Source organism: Gopherus evgoodei, chromosome 3, assembly GCF_007399415.2.
Source record: "Gopherus evgoodei ecotype Sinaloan lineage chromosome 3, rGopEvg1_v1.p, whole genome shotgun sequence".
NCBI classification, from domain to species: Eukaryota; Metazoa; Chordata; order Testudines; family Testudinidae; genus Gopherus; species Gopherus evgoodei.
This window is the reverse complement of record NC_044324.1, coordinates 149,345,113-149,360,726: the sequence shown is the minus strand read 5'-3', so window position 1 is coordinate 149,360,726 and position 15,614 is coordinate 149,345,113. Positions and strand designations below refer to the sequence as shown.

Genomic DNA, 15,614 nt, shown 5'->3' with positions numbered 1-15,614 from the left:
CCCCTTTCTTCTGTAATAAGTTGTATGATCAAACCTTATCCCTTCTGAATTGCATTAAATGCAGTTTTCTTCCCCCCGTTCCCAAAAATGGCACTAAAATTTCTCTCCCAACTCCCAGAAAATAAAAGCCATGATGAAAATTTTTTCAGCAAGCAAAAATGTTCAGTAACTGAACACAAAGAAAAGCGTGGGGGGGGGGGGAAGGAGAGGAAATTATTCTTCATTCTCTGTGAAAACAAAGCCAAGTGTTCTAATTTTAGTAGAGTCACTTCATCCATCCATCAATATCTAGTAGAAGTTCAGTATTTCAGCCATACAACTGTGGGCTGCAGGACAAAATGAGAAGTCTTTAACCTAAATTACCTAAGGATTATTTAAAATGATAATGTAAAATATAATTATTGTCCCTTCTCTGCCCAACACTCTCCCTCTCCTCCCTGCCTCAAAAAAAAAAGTGGTTCCTACTTAACTTGTGAAGTATTTGACAGGTTCACAAGTATTTAGGAATGAGGATCTAATTGGAAAGTGCCAGGTTCCTTTTTATTGCACTTTATCAATATTGTTAAGGGAGTGATGTAATTGTTTGGGGTATAGTGAAGACATTCCATGTCACTTCAGTGTTAATACCAGGCTGGAGCCTTCCTTGTCTGCCTGCGTAAGCTAGATAAACACAGACCTGTGTGCTTTCTTCTCATCTCGGGATACTTACTCAGAGAGACCTTGGAACATATGCCTATTGTGTGCTAAACATTTCACTTTTCATTTTATCCATGTGCCAGAAATCCATTCCTTGGATAAACACTTTACATACTGACACTCTTAAAGTCACTAAACATGATAAATAAAGCGAGAATACATCATTTCAGAACCGATTAAACATTTTCTCACTTGTGACAAATGAACAGCTATACACTGTATGGAGTCTCTAGAGCAGACATTCCATTTTCTTTGTCTTTATTTTGTGTGGAAGAATAACTTTCCATTTCAGCTCATCTATTGCACAACTCAGCTTCTCTAAAGTACACATTGTTGTACTGAGCCCAAAACATTATTCAAGTTAGATTTTTCTTTTGCATGTGCTTTTAACCTAGAGTTTCTGTATTCTTATGGTGATGTCAATTTTTAACATTTTATGCTATAGCTAAAAGGAGAGTGTTTCTTGCTATAAGTTAAATAAATACTATCATGGAGGTAGATTTTAAGTTGTACATAGCTGAAGTTAACCACTTCAAAAAGAAAAATCCAAGTACATTAATCACATTAATTTTGCTTCATCTAATCCATTACTTTTTCTTGTATTACTTACTTCTCTATTCATCCAATGCATTGCTGTTCTACCTATGATTAACAGAATATAACTAATCTCTTATTTAGCTTTCCTAAGCTCTCCTCCTTCAAAAAAAGTTCAACATCCAAGCATTTTATTTAGAAGATATTTAAAGAAAACTTTAGCACTGGCTATATCCTATTCAAAGGAGATTGACCAAGAAGCGACCTTCAAAATCTTAGCAAGTTTTATTCTAGTAGCTGAATGAGAATCTCAGTAGTGGGAAGGGAAAAAAGGGATACAAGTTTTTTTTTTAAAGTACACATTGGTGCACTGAGTCCAAAACATTATTCAAATTAGATTGTTTTGCAAGTGCTTATACCTAGAGTTTCTGTAGTTTTATGGAGTTGTCCATTTTTAACATTCTATGCTATAGTGAAAAGGAGAGTCAGCAATTCTTTAACTTCCAGCCAGAAACACAATCATGTAAGTGTATTTTTCCATAGCTAGTGAGTGGACAGAATACGTTCTCTTACTATTAAATCTTGGGGTCTTAACATCATTGTTTTGTATACAACATAAAGGCTGCTAAAAGCCCAGATCATCCTTACTAGACACAGGCATGATGTGCTTATAAGGCATAATTCCTTTCCCCCCCAGCCTATGTAGGATGTAGATTCTGCAGAGAGCGAGCTAGTGAGCAGGAATAGACAAGGCCAGAGGAAGGACCATGGGGATGGACATTCTGTTCTCTTTCCCACTGTCCCTATAGACATTAGGTGTAGCCATAGCCATGGCCACAGGCACACATCATTAGAACAGTTCCAATGAAGCTGGGCTGGCAAGGAAATGGGGAGGAAGCAGGGAAGAGGAACCAATCAGAAACCAAAGGCAGTGCTGAGGCACAGGGTCCCTGGACAGAATCCTTGGGGATTTGCTAGGTTCAGAAGTGAACTTTGAAGCCTGACAGAACAATACAGTAGGAGTGCTCAAAAATTTCCCTTGTTTACCCAGAGGTTAGGTTTTACTATGGGATTTGGGTTACAGCTTTTAAAGATCCTGAGCTACAGTTTAGCAATTATAAACCTCTAAATGATTTTAAGAATGTCTTACATATAATTTACCATGGCTTCAGATGAGCTAAAGTAACATCTTTTTTGTTCCATTTTCACATCATGAGCCCCATTCACAAAAGTATTTATGCTGCACTACTTAGCAATCCTATATTCTCCCAGTTGAATGGAGAGAGAGACAAGAGCAAATCAAAGATGACTATATTGTGGAGTTTTCTATTTACTGGGTATAACTTTGGCACTATGATGGTAATTAAATACAATTCTGTGGAAAGAGTACGGTTTAACACCAAAAGAGACAAGTCCTTGCACTTAACTTTTTTTTGTTTTTTTAAACATAAAGATGAGCATATTTCCAGTTATAATATTCTTCTGCGCATGCTTGGGTTGTTTTGATTTTCTATTCTAAAGTTCAAAACAAAGCTGACAAATAAATATCACTTGTATTTTTTGAATGCATTTCTTCTGCTATCCAGAAAATTTTGTTAGTGTTGGTTTGAAAAACACATCTTTCAAAGGAAAAAGTTTTATTGTGTTAGTTCATCTCACCTTTTATGTGCTTCTGTCAGTGACTTCTCTTCATTTTCTTGGTCGATTTTAGCTGCAAAACAGACACAAAATGGATTAGTGACAAAAAGAATACTTCACAAATTTCTTTAGTGATAAATGCTTTTTGTTGAAAATGTCCTGTAAAGTATTTATTTTTTAATTTATAAGAATGCCATGTCAGGTTTTATTGACATGTATATCAACTCTAAATCAACCATGAATTTTAGAACACAGCCACATTTTAAAAGAATAAGCTCAAAAGGAGCTTTATGGGGAAAAAAAAAACCCTCTCAATTTAACATAAATAAATGGGACCCCATCATGGAAAAGGCTTAAATAAGTAGGCCTTAAAGAAAAAGACTTTGGAATGCCTCCTGAAAATCAACACACTTGGGCTCTTATGGACCAAGAGGGAAATAATATTCCAGGAAGTAGTATTGAAATACCCTCCAACCAGGCCCCTCTAATATTTACATTTGATGACTGAGTAAAAGCTCCATAGCTGACTAAATGTTGGAGTATAGCCTTAGGAAAGAAGCATCTCTAGGAAAGCCAGAATCCAAACCAGTAATGGACATGAGTGGATGTACAAAACCCACAATTAGTGCATTGTCAATGAGAGTCTCATTCCCACAGGCAGAGACAGCTATCGTTTTGCCAACAATGGTGCTCACAAAGAGAATTCAAAACACTGAGCTGTATTTGCTATAAATTTGTGGAGACTCCATTTTCCAATTTAAATCTTCTTTTGCTTTTCATTTTATTCCAATTTATCTTATTTATGCAGGAGTCTTGATACACAAGGCACACAAAACCACAACACATTTCAACTCAGAGATTTTACTAGTCTGAAGAACAGCAGAATGATTGCTTTGTGCATGTGTAAGCTCAGATAAAATTTACTCCTATGCATAAGGCTAACAAAAAAGCATGCACAATTTATTTTAACAGGTACTGTAACAGATTCCTTCAACCTGGAATCTGATTCCCCTCTTTGGTCCCTCAAAGCAAAAGTATGCTGACTTGCAGAGTAATTTCCAAGGCCTACTTTGAGGGTGTATGTGGGTCTTAAGTGGCATGGAGGCTCTGTGTTGTCATAGAATCATAGGACTGTAAGGGACCTCGAGAGGTCATTTAGTCTAGTCCCTTGCACTCATGGCAGGACAAGTATTATCTAGACCATCCCTGACAGTTGTTTGTCTAACCTGCTCTTAAAAACCTCCAATGATGGAGATTCCACAACATCCCTAGGCAATTTATTCTAGAGCTTAGTTTTTCCCAATGTCCAGCCTAAACCTCCTCTGCTGTAATTTAAGCCCATTGTTTCTTGTCCAATTTTTCTCCCTCCTCCTTGTAATGACTTTTTATGTATTTGAAAACTGTTATCATGTACCCCCCTTCAGTCTTCTCTTCATCAAGGTTTAATTTCTATACAGGATTGTAACATATGGCAAAAATCTAAAAAGATTCTTACTTTTCATTCAGTTTACCACTTCACTGTCTCAATATGGCCCCCACATTATAGGTATATCACCTTTTGAAATACTAACTTCTACATTTAAAAAAGGATGCTACTGCATTCTGAAACTACTACCAGTTGCAACAGTGGCCAGCAACGATCAGAGCGGAAAGTGAATTTCAACCTGGTAGTAAAAATAATCGCCAGTGATGATTCCTTCATTGATATAGCTCAAAACACTTTACAGAGGTGGGCTAGCACTACTGTGCCTATTTTACAGAGGGGGAGACTGCAGCAAGAGAGACGCAAAGTGATTTGCCCCTGGTCACACAGCCAGTTAGAGCCAGGATGTGAATCCATGCTCACGGCTCCCACTCCACTATCGACCCACTCAGCTATATGCTTTGCAGCATGAAGATCACGGCGCTGACCCTGAAGCCCTTGCTATAGGTGTAGTGCTTACTACCATGAGCTGACATCAATGGGATTACATGTGGTAACATGCATTATTTCGAGCAATAGTTATCTGACAGTTCAGGCCCTATTTCAATGTTTAAAAAACAAACCCCAGCAAACTTGAAGAGCGCATGAAGCTTGCCTGATCATGGGTTTCATTACTAGCTTGAAACTCAGCCCAGATTCTTATAAAGGTTTGTGTAGCTTCACAATGCTTTCGAGAGAACCTGGGCCCAGTGTTGATTAAACCTGGGCTGACTTACGGGTTTACATGAGAGCCTTGCATAGCTTTGGATGTGAAACCAGGTGAAACTTGGCAGTTTAAACTGAGCTTCATTATAATAAAAAAATATATATTTTTAACTTCAGTCCTGTAACTCAAAGTGACACTCATTGTGAAATAATGTGGATGAAGACTGAACAGAATGGTTGAAAAGCTCCGTGATGCAAACGCACCAATCTCTCACTTTTGGTTCACAAAGTATCTCTATATAGAGCTGCTAAAAATAAAAATAATTTATTACTGAAACATTTAACTTGGGCTCCTCTAATCCACTAAAATCCACTGCAGAAAACTTAGATTGGTTAATGTTTGACAAGCTGAGGTCAGTGGTTTTTAAATGCCTGTACAGTATCTGAAAGTCATAACTAAACAACATTCCCCACTATTTCCAAGATTACTTGGTTCTGACAAGATTGTTCAAGCTGGCGGCAGAGTTTTTTCTCTTCTTTGCCATTAGATGGTTTATACAAGCTTACAGGTCTATTGTTTACTATATAAAAATGAGGAAAATGTTCTGCAATTTACCGTTTGAAAGTGCTCAAGCATGAACAATATTACACCATAAAAATGTGCTCCAGGCTGAACAAGGCATGACTGAAAACATCTCCATGCTGGAGCACTTTAAAAAAAAATGACAAGAAAAGTAGTTATCTTGAACATCCACACAAAGGAAGGGGTGAAAAAAGGAAATAGCTTTTTAAAGAGATTTGTGCTTGTTAATATTTCATTTAGAAAAAGGGCTACTATACATTGAACAGAACTTTGAGAAGTCCCTCAATGACACAAGGGCATAATCTGCATTTTTGTTAAAAGTTTTAAATATATACATACATGATAGTCAGAGCTACACAGATAGATTCTTTCCTATGTTAGACCACCACTGGGCACAGGAGGAAGGCAAAGAGTTTCTGGAGGTGGGGATGGGCGTTGGGTGAGAGTCTGTTTCTCAAGACTGACCCATGCTACCCCAACCTCAGCCTCCATCCTAATGATATTTAAAGCAGCTGCTGGAGGCAGTGGCGTAACCAGGTTCTAAGTGTAGGGGGAGCAAACATAAAACAGTCGCCTGCCCCTTGGCTCCTCCTCTGGCCACGCCCCCCTGACTCCTCCTGTTTCCCCCCCAGATTAACCCTGGGGATGGCTCAGGACTCCTGCGGGCTTCCCGGGGTGTGGATAACCCCAACCCCCAAGGTCCTGGGACAGTCCCTCCTGCCCAGTGTGCTCTGCAGGTGTCCCCCGCTGGGCTGCACCACCTGGCCCTACCTGCAGGGTCCCAGACCTCCCGCCCCAGGCTCCAGCGCTGTGCCAGCCCGCCCATCCAGACAGCGTGGCCTGCACCCCTGCCCTGAGAGCCCTGCCCTGGGGATCCCCTCACCCAGACCCTCCAATGCAAGGCACCGGACCCCTACCGCTCACCTTCTGTCCTACGCCGCTGCCTGTCCCCGGCCTACTCCCGGCGCTCGGTGCACTCCACATGAGGCTTGCCAGCCAGGCGGCCTTAAAGGCGCAGGGGCCCTTTTGCCTCCTCCTGCTTGCCACATTAGCAAGGAGCGGGGAGCGCTTGGCCGCCGAGTCCTGAGCCACTGCAGGAGGTGGCTGCGGCAATGCTGGGGCCATGCTGAGCGTGGGGCGCGATGGCCAAGGAGCTGGCCCCCTCGCTCCTCCTGCCGCACCTGCTGCCCCCCCTCCCCCGCATGGCTCCTCCGGCCGTGCTGCCACCAGTGCCGGCCCAGCAGGTGCCACTTTTTGAAAATGTGCTGAGGGGAAGCGGCTGCTTCCCATGCACCCCACTAGCTACGCTACTGGCTGGAGGCCATAACTCACTTGAGAATCTTGCCCACAATCTACCTACCCTCCTAATTTTCTAGAGGTGAAGTGTTTTATACTGTTAAAGAATAACACAAAAATTATTCTGCAGTAACATGAAGTAATGAATCCTGAATGTGCATCAACCCCCGAAATTACCTACAGAAAATCTATTTGAAATTAACAGAAAATGAGGGTTTATCAGGTACTGTATGTGAAAATGTACTGAGATAAGCATAGTTACAAGACAGACTTACCATTGAGATCAAATTCAGAAAATACTCTGAGCAGGCCTTGTGATATTAAGATAAGGTCTATTCTAACGGCATTCAAACATCCATCTTAAACTTTTTGTTCCACCACAACTTTCTGTTGCTGTTCTGTTTTATGATCTTGACCTAGTGATTACAGTCTGTAGTCACCGTCTGAATCCAAAACCTTTTAGCAGCTTAAGCTATTTCTGCTGAAGCAGTTCCAAAGGACTGTGAGCAAGCAGAGGCACAAAACTGCGATCCCGTCTGATCTCCCACTCTCACTTAAGGGAATATCACATCTTCTCAAGTAATTGAATACAGGAATGCATTTGAGTAATCTCAGATGGAAGGCAACAAGAACCCTTTCATCTACTTGTCAATGCTCTATATATCTTTTTGCTTTTTCTTCTTTTTTTATTTAAAAGTGTTAATTACTATTTATTTATAATTAACTATGCATGTTCTTTCCAGTCACTTCCATGTGTAGAGAGCTTTTTTAAACAGATACAGTTCCTTTAGAACAAGTCACTACACCGCAATAGTTTTCAATACATCTGTTTACACTGAATTGAGATCCAAATAGATTAGCATAACCTATAAATGTTCTACACTATATTCATGATAAGACCACATTGCTATAGAAGGATGCACCCACAGGGATTCCCATGTCTGGATTTATCTTGACAACTAAATTCATAGAAAGATTTTGGCAGAAAGAATAAAAAAATAGACATTTTCTATTCATGAAATTACAATCAAGACTTTTAAATACTTCATACTTCAGTCTTCATACAGTCTTCAAACATTGAAGGGCTGTCAAACATTGAAAAGAAATTAATCATGATCAATTGTGAGATTAATGAAATAGTCATGATTAATTGCACTGTTAAACAATACCATTTATTTAAATATTTTTGGAATATTTGGATGTAGAAAACAGGTATTCACATGGCACTGTTGCCATCATCATCAGCGATCCCTTTGATGGAAGGTTGGAAAGATGTTATTTCCCATTGTAGAAGCCTGTGCGTGATGTCTTCTAATGTGCGGAAGCTGATTCACCTACAGCAACCACATGATCATGACAAGCTGGAGGTCTGGGGCCCAGTGGCAGGAAAAGTACGCTTTCACAGCTGCTAAAATCTGAAGACTCTCTTCCGCCTGATCCACCATTGAGGACTTGCGGGATTGGATCATGGTTTGTCTGGGACCTCCTCTCAGACCTGTTTGCCTTGGGAGATCCTACCAGCAGCATAAAGCTCCCGACAACATAGTTCTGAAGATCATTGGAACACGCAAGCCTCTTCACCACAACAAGGTAATGGTCTCCGAAGAGCAGCACTGTTGTAGCCAGTGTAGCAAGGTATTTATGTACCAGATATGCTAAACCTTCATATGTCCCTTCATGCTTTGACTACCATTCCAGAGGACATGCTTCCATGCTGATCACGGGTTCTGCTCAATAATGACCCAAACCAGTGCAGACAGAGGCACATTTATTTTCACCATCTGAGTCAGATGCCACCAGCAGAAGGTTGCTTTTCTTTTTTGGTGGTTCAGGTTCTCTAGTTTCTGCTTTGGAATGTTGCTCTTCTGAAAACATGCTTCATACCTCATCCTGCTGAGATTTTGGAAGGCACTTCAGATTCTTAAACTTTGGGTCGAGGGCTGTATCTATCTTTAAAAATCTCACATTAGTACCTTCTTTGAGTTTTGTCAAATATGCAGTAAAAGCATTCTTAAATTGAACAACATATGCTGGGTCATCATCCAAGATTGCCATAATACAAAATACGTGGAGAATGCAGGAGACTTACAATTCTCCCCCAAGGAGTTCAGTCACAAATTTTATTTACACATTATATTTTAACAAGCGTCATCAGCGTGGAAGCATGTCCTCTGGAATGGTGCCTGAAGCACGAAGGGGCATACAAATGTTTAGCATATCTGATACGTAAATATCTTGTAATGCCAGCTACAACAGTACCATGTGAATTCCTGTTCTCACTTTCAGGTAACATTCTCAATAAGAAGCAGACAGCATTAGCTCCTGTAAACATAAAACATTGTTTGTCTTTGTGACTGGCTGAACAAGAAGCAGGACTGAGTAAACTTGTAGGTTCTAAGGTTTTACATTGTTTTATTTTTGAGTGCAGTTATGTAAAAAAATAATTTTACATTTGTAAATTGCGATAAAGAGACTGCACTACAGTACTCGTATGAGATTAATTGGAAAAAAATTTTGTTTGTCTTTTTTACAGTGCAAATATTTGTAATACAAAATAATATAAAGTGAGCACTGTGCACTTTGTATTCTGTGTTGTAATTGAAATCAATATATTTGGAAACTTACAAAAACTTACTACAACAGGTGGCCATAGATACTCTGTTGGAATCAAAACTGCAGTTTCCACCCTACAGACCACAATGACTAAGATTCAGAGTGCACTACAAGCTCTATCCAGACAGATGGATGAAGCAGAACACAGAATTTCTGAAGTGGACCATGCTTTCAAAGAGAACAAGTTACAGATTATCAAGAACTGTAACACACCTCTACCCCGATATAAAGCGACCTGATATAACATGAATTTGGATATAACGTGGTAAAGCAGCACTCCTGATGGCGGGGCTGCGCGTTCCAGCAGATCAAAGCAAGTTCGATATGATGTAGTTTCACCTATAAAGTAGTAAGTTTTTTTGGCTCCCAAGGACAGCGTTATATCAGGGTAGAGGTGTATCATCAAGACTGTTAAGACCCAGTTAACTGATCTAGAAATCTGCTTGCAATAGCATAACATGAGGATTGCAGGTGTCCCTGAGGGAATAGAGAATGGTAAACCTTCTGAATTTGTCCCTAAACAGATAACTAAGCTCTTGGATCTGCCAGTAGATTTTTCTTTTGATAACGATCATGAACACCAGGCCCTTGCCCTCAAGCCAGCTCCAGGAGGTAGGCCTAGAGGATTGATTGTGAAATTGCTGAAGTTTACTCCTAGGGAGCTTATTTTGCAGAAATCTAGAATCCAGCAATTAAAATACAGTTCTTTCATGATTATGCCCATGAGGGCAGCTGTTAACCAAGCAAAACATCTGGCCAGGAAGATGGACTTGAAGTTTTGTATTAAATGCACAGCAACATTTGATAATATGAATAGCGAGAAGAAAGTATCATTCAGTTCATGTCAGGAGGAGGAAAAAATACCTCAAAAGTCTGCAAACTTCTCCCTTGCAAGAGAAGATATTTGTGGAATGATTCAATCATATGGAATTTATGTATTGCTCTCTGAGATCTGATATGGCTGCTCTGAACAAGTTAATGAGCACTATTTGATAATGATACGTTAGTTCCCTTTCTTTTCTCTCTCTCTCTCTTTCATTGGGGTTAAAAGATTAAAGGATTATTATAAATTTACTTCCACATGCCTTAACTCATAGGAAAGGTAAAGTAAAATCTATCACTTGATTAGTACTTATATATATATATAATAAATAAATTGCTTTATTACATTGTGCTTCCTTATTGACTAATGTATGACGGTGATAGATGATTATTAATACATTTGGACTCCTCTCAAGAGATTAAATTAATTGGAGTAAATCAGAACTCTTAGGTATTAACAAATAAGCCCACAAAGTCCTCAAATTGGGACTTTCAATGGTAACACTCTTATAAGAAACGTAGGAATACTGATGCCCAAAAATATTCAGGAGATCGCTAAGATAAATTCTGAGCCTATTATTGCCCAAGTGTCTAATGATTTGGGGAAATGGAGTTAGTTAACCTCAGTTTGCGGGGTAAAATTAATATACTGAAAATGAATATCCTTCCCAGAATTTTGTATGCCGTGAGGACGTATCCCTATTTCTATTCCTCAAACTTATTATAGAAAATTGAATAATATTTTAAGAATGTTCCTTTTGGGCACAGGTAAGAAGCCTGACTGGCTTAGGGGGAGCTGTAACTTGTTCAATCTCTGGGAGGATTTCTTTTGTTTTCCCAACTTGGAAAATTTTCACATCTCCTTTCTGCTGAGCCAGGCATCTTTGTGACTACTAGATTTGACCACACACCTTGGATTCAGATTGAATGAGAATTAGTATACCCTCTCCCTCTTTCAGGCGTTATAGGATCAAATTATTATAGATTTGATGGTTCCAGAGCTCCACAATAACGTCTGTGAGGAAAGTGTCCAGAAAGTTCTGCTTCCATCCATTTTTTCATGTAGAAGCAAACCTATGGAACAATCCTATCCTTAAAATTAGAGGTAAAACTTGATGTGGAGGATTGTGAGGACAGAGCAGTTATGACTGCGTCACAGCTAATTGACAATGATAAATTTAAATCATTTGTAGATCTTCAGCAACAATTTGTTTTGCCTTTCTCTGGAGCATGGGAATATCTCCATATTTTTGTTTGTATTTGGTCCAGATGCATTAGGAGCTCCAGAACCTCCAGAGCTTTTCTTATGGTTAACCTCACAGCTAATGAACAACTGGATTCCAAACAAAGGGAATGCCTGAAAAATTCAAGGCAATTTGGGCTTTTTAGAGATCTATGATTAACGTAAACCTTGAAGATAATATGTTGCTTCCACTCCCATTCCTTTATCCTAACCTTTTTTATTTACTTTGTGTATTATGATGAATCTAGGATTTTGGTATATTGATTATATTTGGAAAAAATAATGAAAAATTATAGATAAGTACAAAGAGAATGTGCAGGACCATTTCTAAATAATAAAAGGAACAAAAGAAAAATTATACAACATGGAATAAAAAGTGAAAATTAAATGAACAGTTGAATACAGAAAAGGCAGTGACAACTGTGTACTATATTGAATACTCTTAATTTCTTATTTCTCTTATTATTCCTGCCGTGGTTTCATTTTTGATCAATATAAAGTATGTGATGGTAATAAAAATACCAAAACCTGTAACCATATACTGCCAACAACTGACTGCACAAAAGGACACCACCCCCCAGTGACTATCACAATAAGGTGCAAAGCCCAGCAATAGTCTTACCCAATAACCAAAGCTATCCTTTAAGACATAACCCCCTTCTTCAATCTACCTCAGGCAAAAGCCTGGGTAAATAGATGGTCTTTTCATCACATTCTGAATGATAGCCTCTAGCTCTGTCATCTGAACAGAATGGATTCCAGTGTCAAAGGCCTACCAATACAAATGTTAGGCCTTCATCCTAAAACGTATATACTCAGGGACTATATTGTGGCTAAACCTGAAGCTTTCACCATCTCATCTGCCCTCTGCCCACTATCCCATTCATTGCCACCAGTTTTAACATCGTAAGTCTCAGAGCAGCTTCAAAAAGGCTAGTGGCCTCACCTATGTGAGAGCTCTTTTCTGCTAGGCACTGTACAAGCATGTAGTAAAAGGCACTAAGACAAACCATACATTCTTAGGTATAGAGATGGAACTGTAAGTAGTTTACATTGGTTTAATTCCTCTTTCCAAGACCTACTGGAAGGACTGATGTTAACTTAAAGAAACCTGACTCTTTTCTGTAGAAGGGTGACAGGTGGGGAGAGACACCCCTTTTTTTTCTTTTTTTTTTTAAATACAATCTCAAAGCTTTCTGAAATAGCTTTCCATTAATATAGGCAAAAAAACAGATGGTGCAGAGTGGCATAGAAAGGGTTCATTTGCACACCTTTTGATGACCTGCATAAACTCTCGTCACTTATTTTTTGTCACTTATGACTATTGAGATTTGTCAAACACATGCCCATAAAACCTTTTTTCACCTGACCACACCATGGTCAGGCAGAGAATACCTACACAGTATGCATAGATTACATTTATGCCACTAAGGATGCCTGAGTTCCTGTGCCGTGGCTGCAGAGAACTGAAGCCACCATTGCAATGCATTGGCTTTCTCCTGGGTTCTGAAACAAGGCAAATTCATTTAAGCAGTGTTAGTGATACACATGAAACTGAACATGCAACAAGATGACTATGTAGTAATGCAAACCAACTGAGGGGTAGACATCTGAGGTAAATGACAAGTTGATGCAATACAGATGTATTCGTTAGTATTACCACATCTAAATGTCTGAGATATAAAACAAATCATGACTTTTATCATCTAAAGCAGACAGAACATTAATAGAAAACTGTAAAATAATTAATGAAATTCACATTCTCCCCTCCCCCTCGCGTTAGGCATTCTATTTTCTTATGCTACTTATTCTTTGTTGCCTGTTCTTCACATTCTTCTCCAGTGAAAATTTTAAAAATGGAAAGTTTGCGAGTTTTAGGTTTCATTTTTTTTCTTTCAATAAAGAGCATATTGGGAACAGTCCTATCTCAGTAGCTTTACTTATACTAACAGTTCTCTAACTCTGCCCATTTAGCCTGGCTTTGCTTCTCCATTTTGGGAGGTGCCTAGGAAAAAAACCCTAAAGACTTCACTGTTGTATATATGAAGTATAATATTACAGTCTTTTATGGTACACTGATACAACCTACATATCCTTTCTGTCTCCTACGTAGTATAGCAGAATCTCAGGCCAACTTTGCAAGAGACTATACATGACTGCAGTTCTGGGGAAAAAAGCTGATCTTGTCTATAGCACATGAGGTCTCTGACTACTACAAGGACAGTGAATGGAGTGGAGTGGGACGTCCCTCCCAAAAGTGGAATGATCGATTTGGGACTAGTCTTTTAAGTGGGTGACATGTGGAGGGAATGCGAGTGAAATGCCGTGGTCTCCTCTGGTCCTCACCACTGGGGGAAAGTCTGCTTTTCAGTATCTAATTACTAGGTAGGTTCACCATGTATAGGCCAGAACAGAGTTGTATTTTGGATAGTTGAGATCCGTAGCCCAGAATTCAAAGTTATATGAAAGACTGAGGATGCTGATAGGGAGAAAAAGATAAGGTTAACATTGGAAACTTATGTTGTTATTACTAAAATTACATTTTCAGAACATTTACAGCATTTAATTTATTTTCATTTTTTAAAATCTTATAATGCTTAAAGAATGGTGTTTAAAATTAGTAGGTATTCATAGCCATATACTCATACAACCCCTTCATTACCTTAATGAAGTTTTTGGCCTGGGAATTTTTAAAGAACAAAACAGTTTTATTTCTATATATTCCTAACAATATTTTAAGTCCTGTTTTCTTGAAAGGATTAGTTTAGAAAATTCTGGAAAATAACAAAGACTCGTATTACCCAATATATTAAAAAGATACATTTAAAAAACATTAAATTGCAAGTCAAGCACTCAGAAAGTAAGAAATACCACAATTAAATTTGCGTGGGTATGTGTATTATAAGACGGTCTCTCTCAATATCATGTAGGAAATCTGTGGCAGAGTCAGGGACAGAGCCCAGATCTCTTGGGATCCAGTCCATTGCCTTAACCACAAAGAAACATTCTTGTCCTTCTTACAAACCTCTGCCTCATTCACTATCCATTATTTGCACTGAAAGAAGCAGGGGTCCTGCAGAACAGACAGCATGTGATCATGTAATTAAGGACTTTATCATAATTCATATACACAGGGGAGGGCAAGTTAAGATTTCATGAAAAACCTTAATCCTGACATTTCCTAACCTGAGGATGTGACTTTGCAAACTTCACATCCTTTACTCATACTTTTGTTACACAATTTCCTAGATTAAAGAAAAATACATAAATCCTCAAACCAACAAGGCAAATTTTATCATGTGAAACCATACTGACCCACATGTGGGTCATCAGCAGGATTTAAACCCAAAACCTTTAAATCCACAGCACAGATGTTTACTGCTTGACCCGTTAGAGTAATTGACAGTAGTAGCAGGCTATTATCTTCTAAGTACACCAACCACTAGAGAGGTAAATGTGACACTTTGCTAATGGCTTACACAACTGTTTTCTAGATAGCAGTGGAACATTGGGAATCAGGATTCCTGATTTCTATTCCTGGCACTGGAAGGAAGTGGTCATAGATAGCATAACCAAGCATATACATTTCACATGTTTTATCATTCAAGGCAGTGAGAACGTGGATTGAGTTTGCAACATTAGAGATAGGGTGATATTGCCAGTTGTACCTGAAATGACCTTGTGTAATCACACTGGAAAATCAGTGGTATGATATTCACCTGCCTTCTAAGGTAGGAATATGGGGCCTTCCTTAATAATAAGTGCAGTGATGGGCACAGAATTTTGCATATCAGTACATGGGGGAGCTGAGATTAGAATGCACGGTCTCTTCCTGGGTCCCAATGCAGCACTACTTCCCAAAGTGGCAGTTGCTGGTGCCACATCCTTCATGGAGTCTGTGGGGCCAGGAAGCATGCTCAGTGCAGATGGAATGTTCAGCAGCTGTGGCAGCAAGCCTCTAAAGGCTTCTCTTGACTGCAAAGTTAACTCGTATTACAACTTGCCTGTTGCTCCTAACTCAAGTTCCATCCACTAACAACAACCCTTAACTCAAGTGGCAT

At 39.1% G+C, this 15,614-nt stretch overlaps 1 protein-coding gene across 3 annotated transcripts in view; it reads right to left on the bottom strand.

Moving 5' to 3' along the window:
* Positions 1 to 15,614, bottom strand: part of FMN2 (formin 2) — a 232,174-nt gene that overhangs the window by 40,962 nt on the left and 175,598 nt on the right. For all 3 annotated transcript variants that reach the window (XM_030556975.1, XM_030556976.1, XM_030556977.1), the window contains one exon: positions 2,890 to 2,941. In XM_030556975.1, coding sequence (XP_030412835.1) covers positions 2,890 to 2,941 — 52 coding nt within the window. The remainder of the gene's footprint in view (positions 1 to 2,889; positions 2,942 to 15,614) is intronic.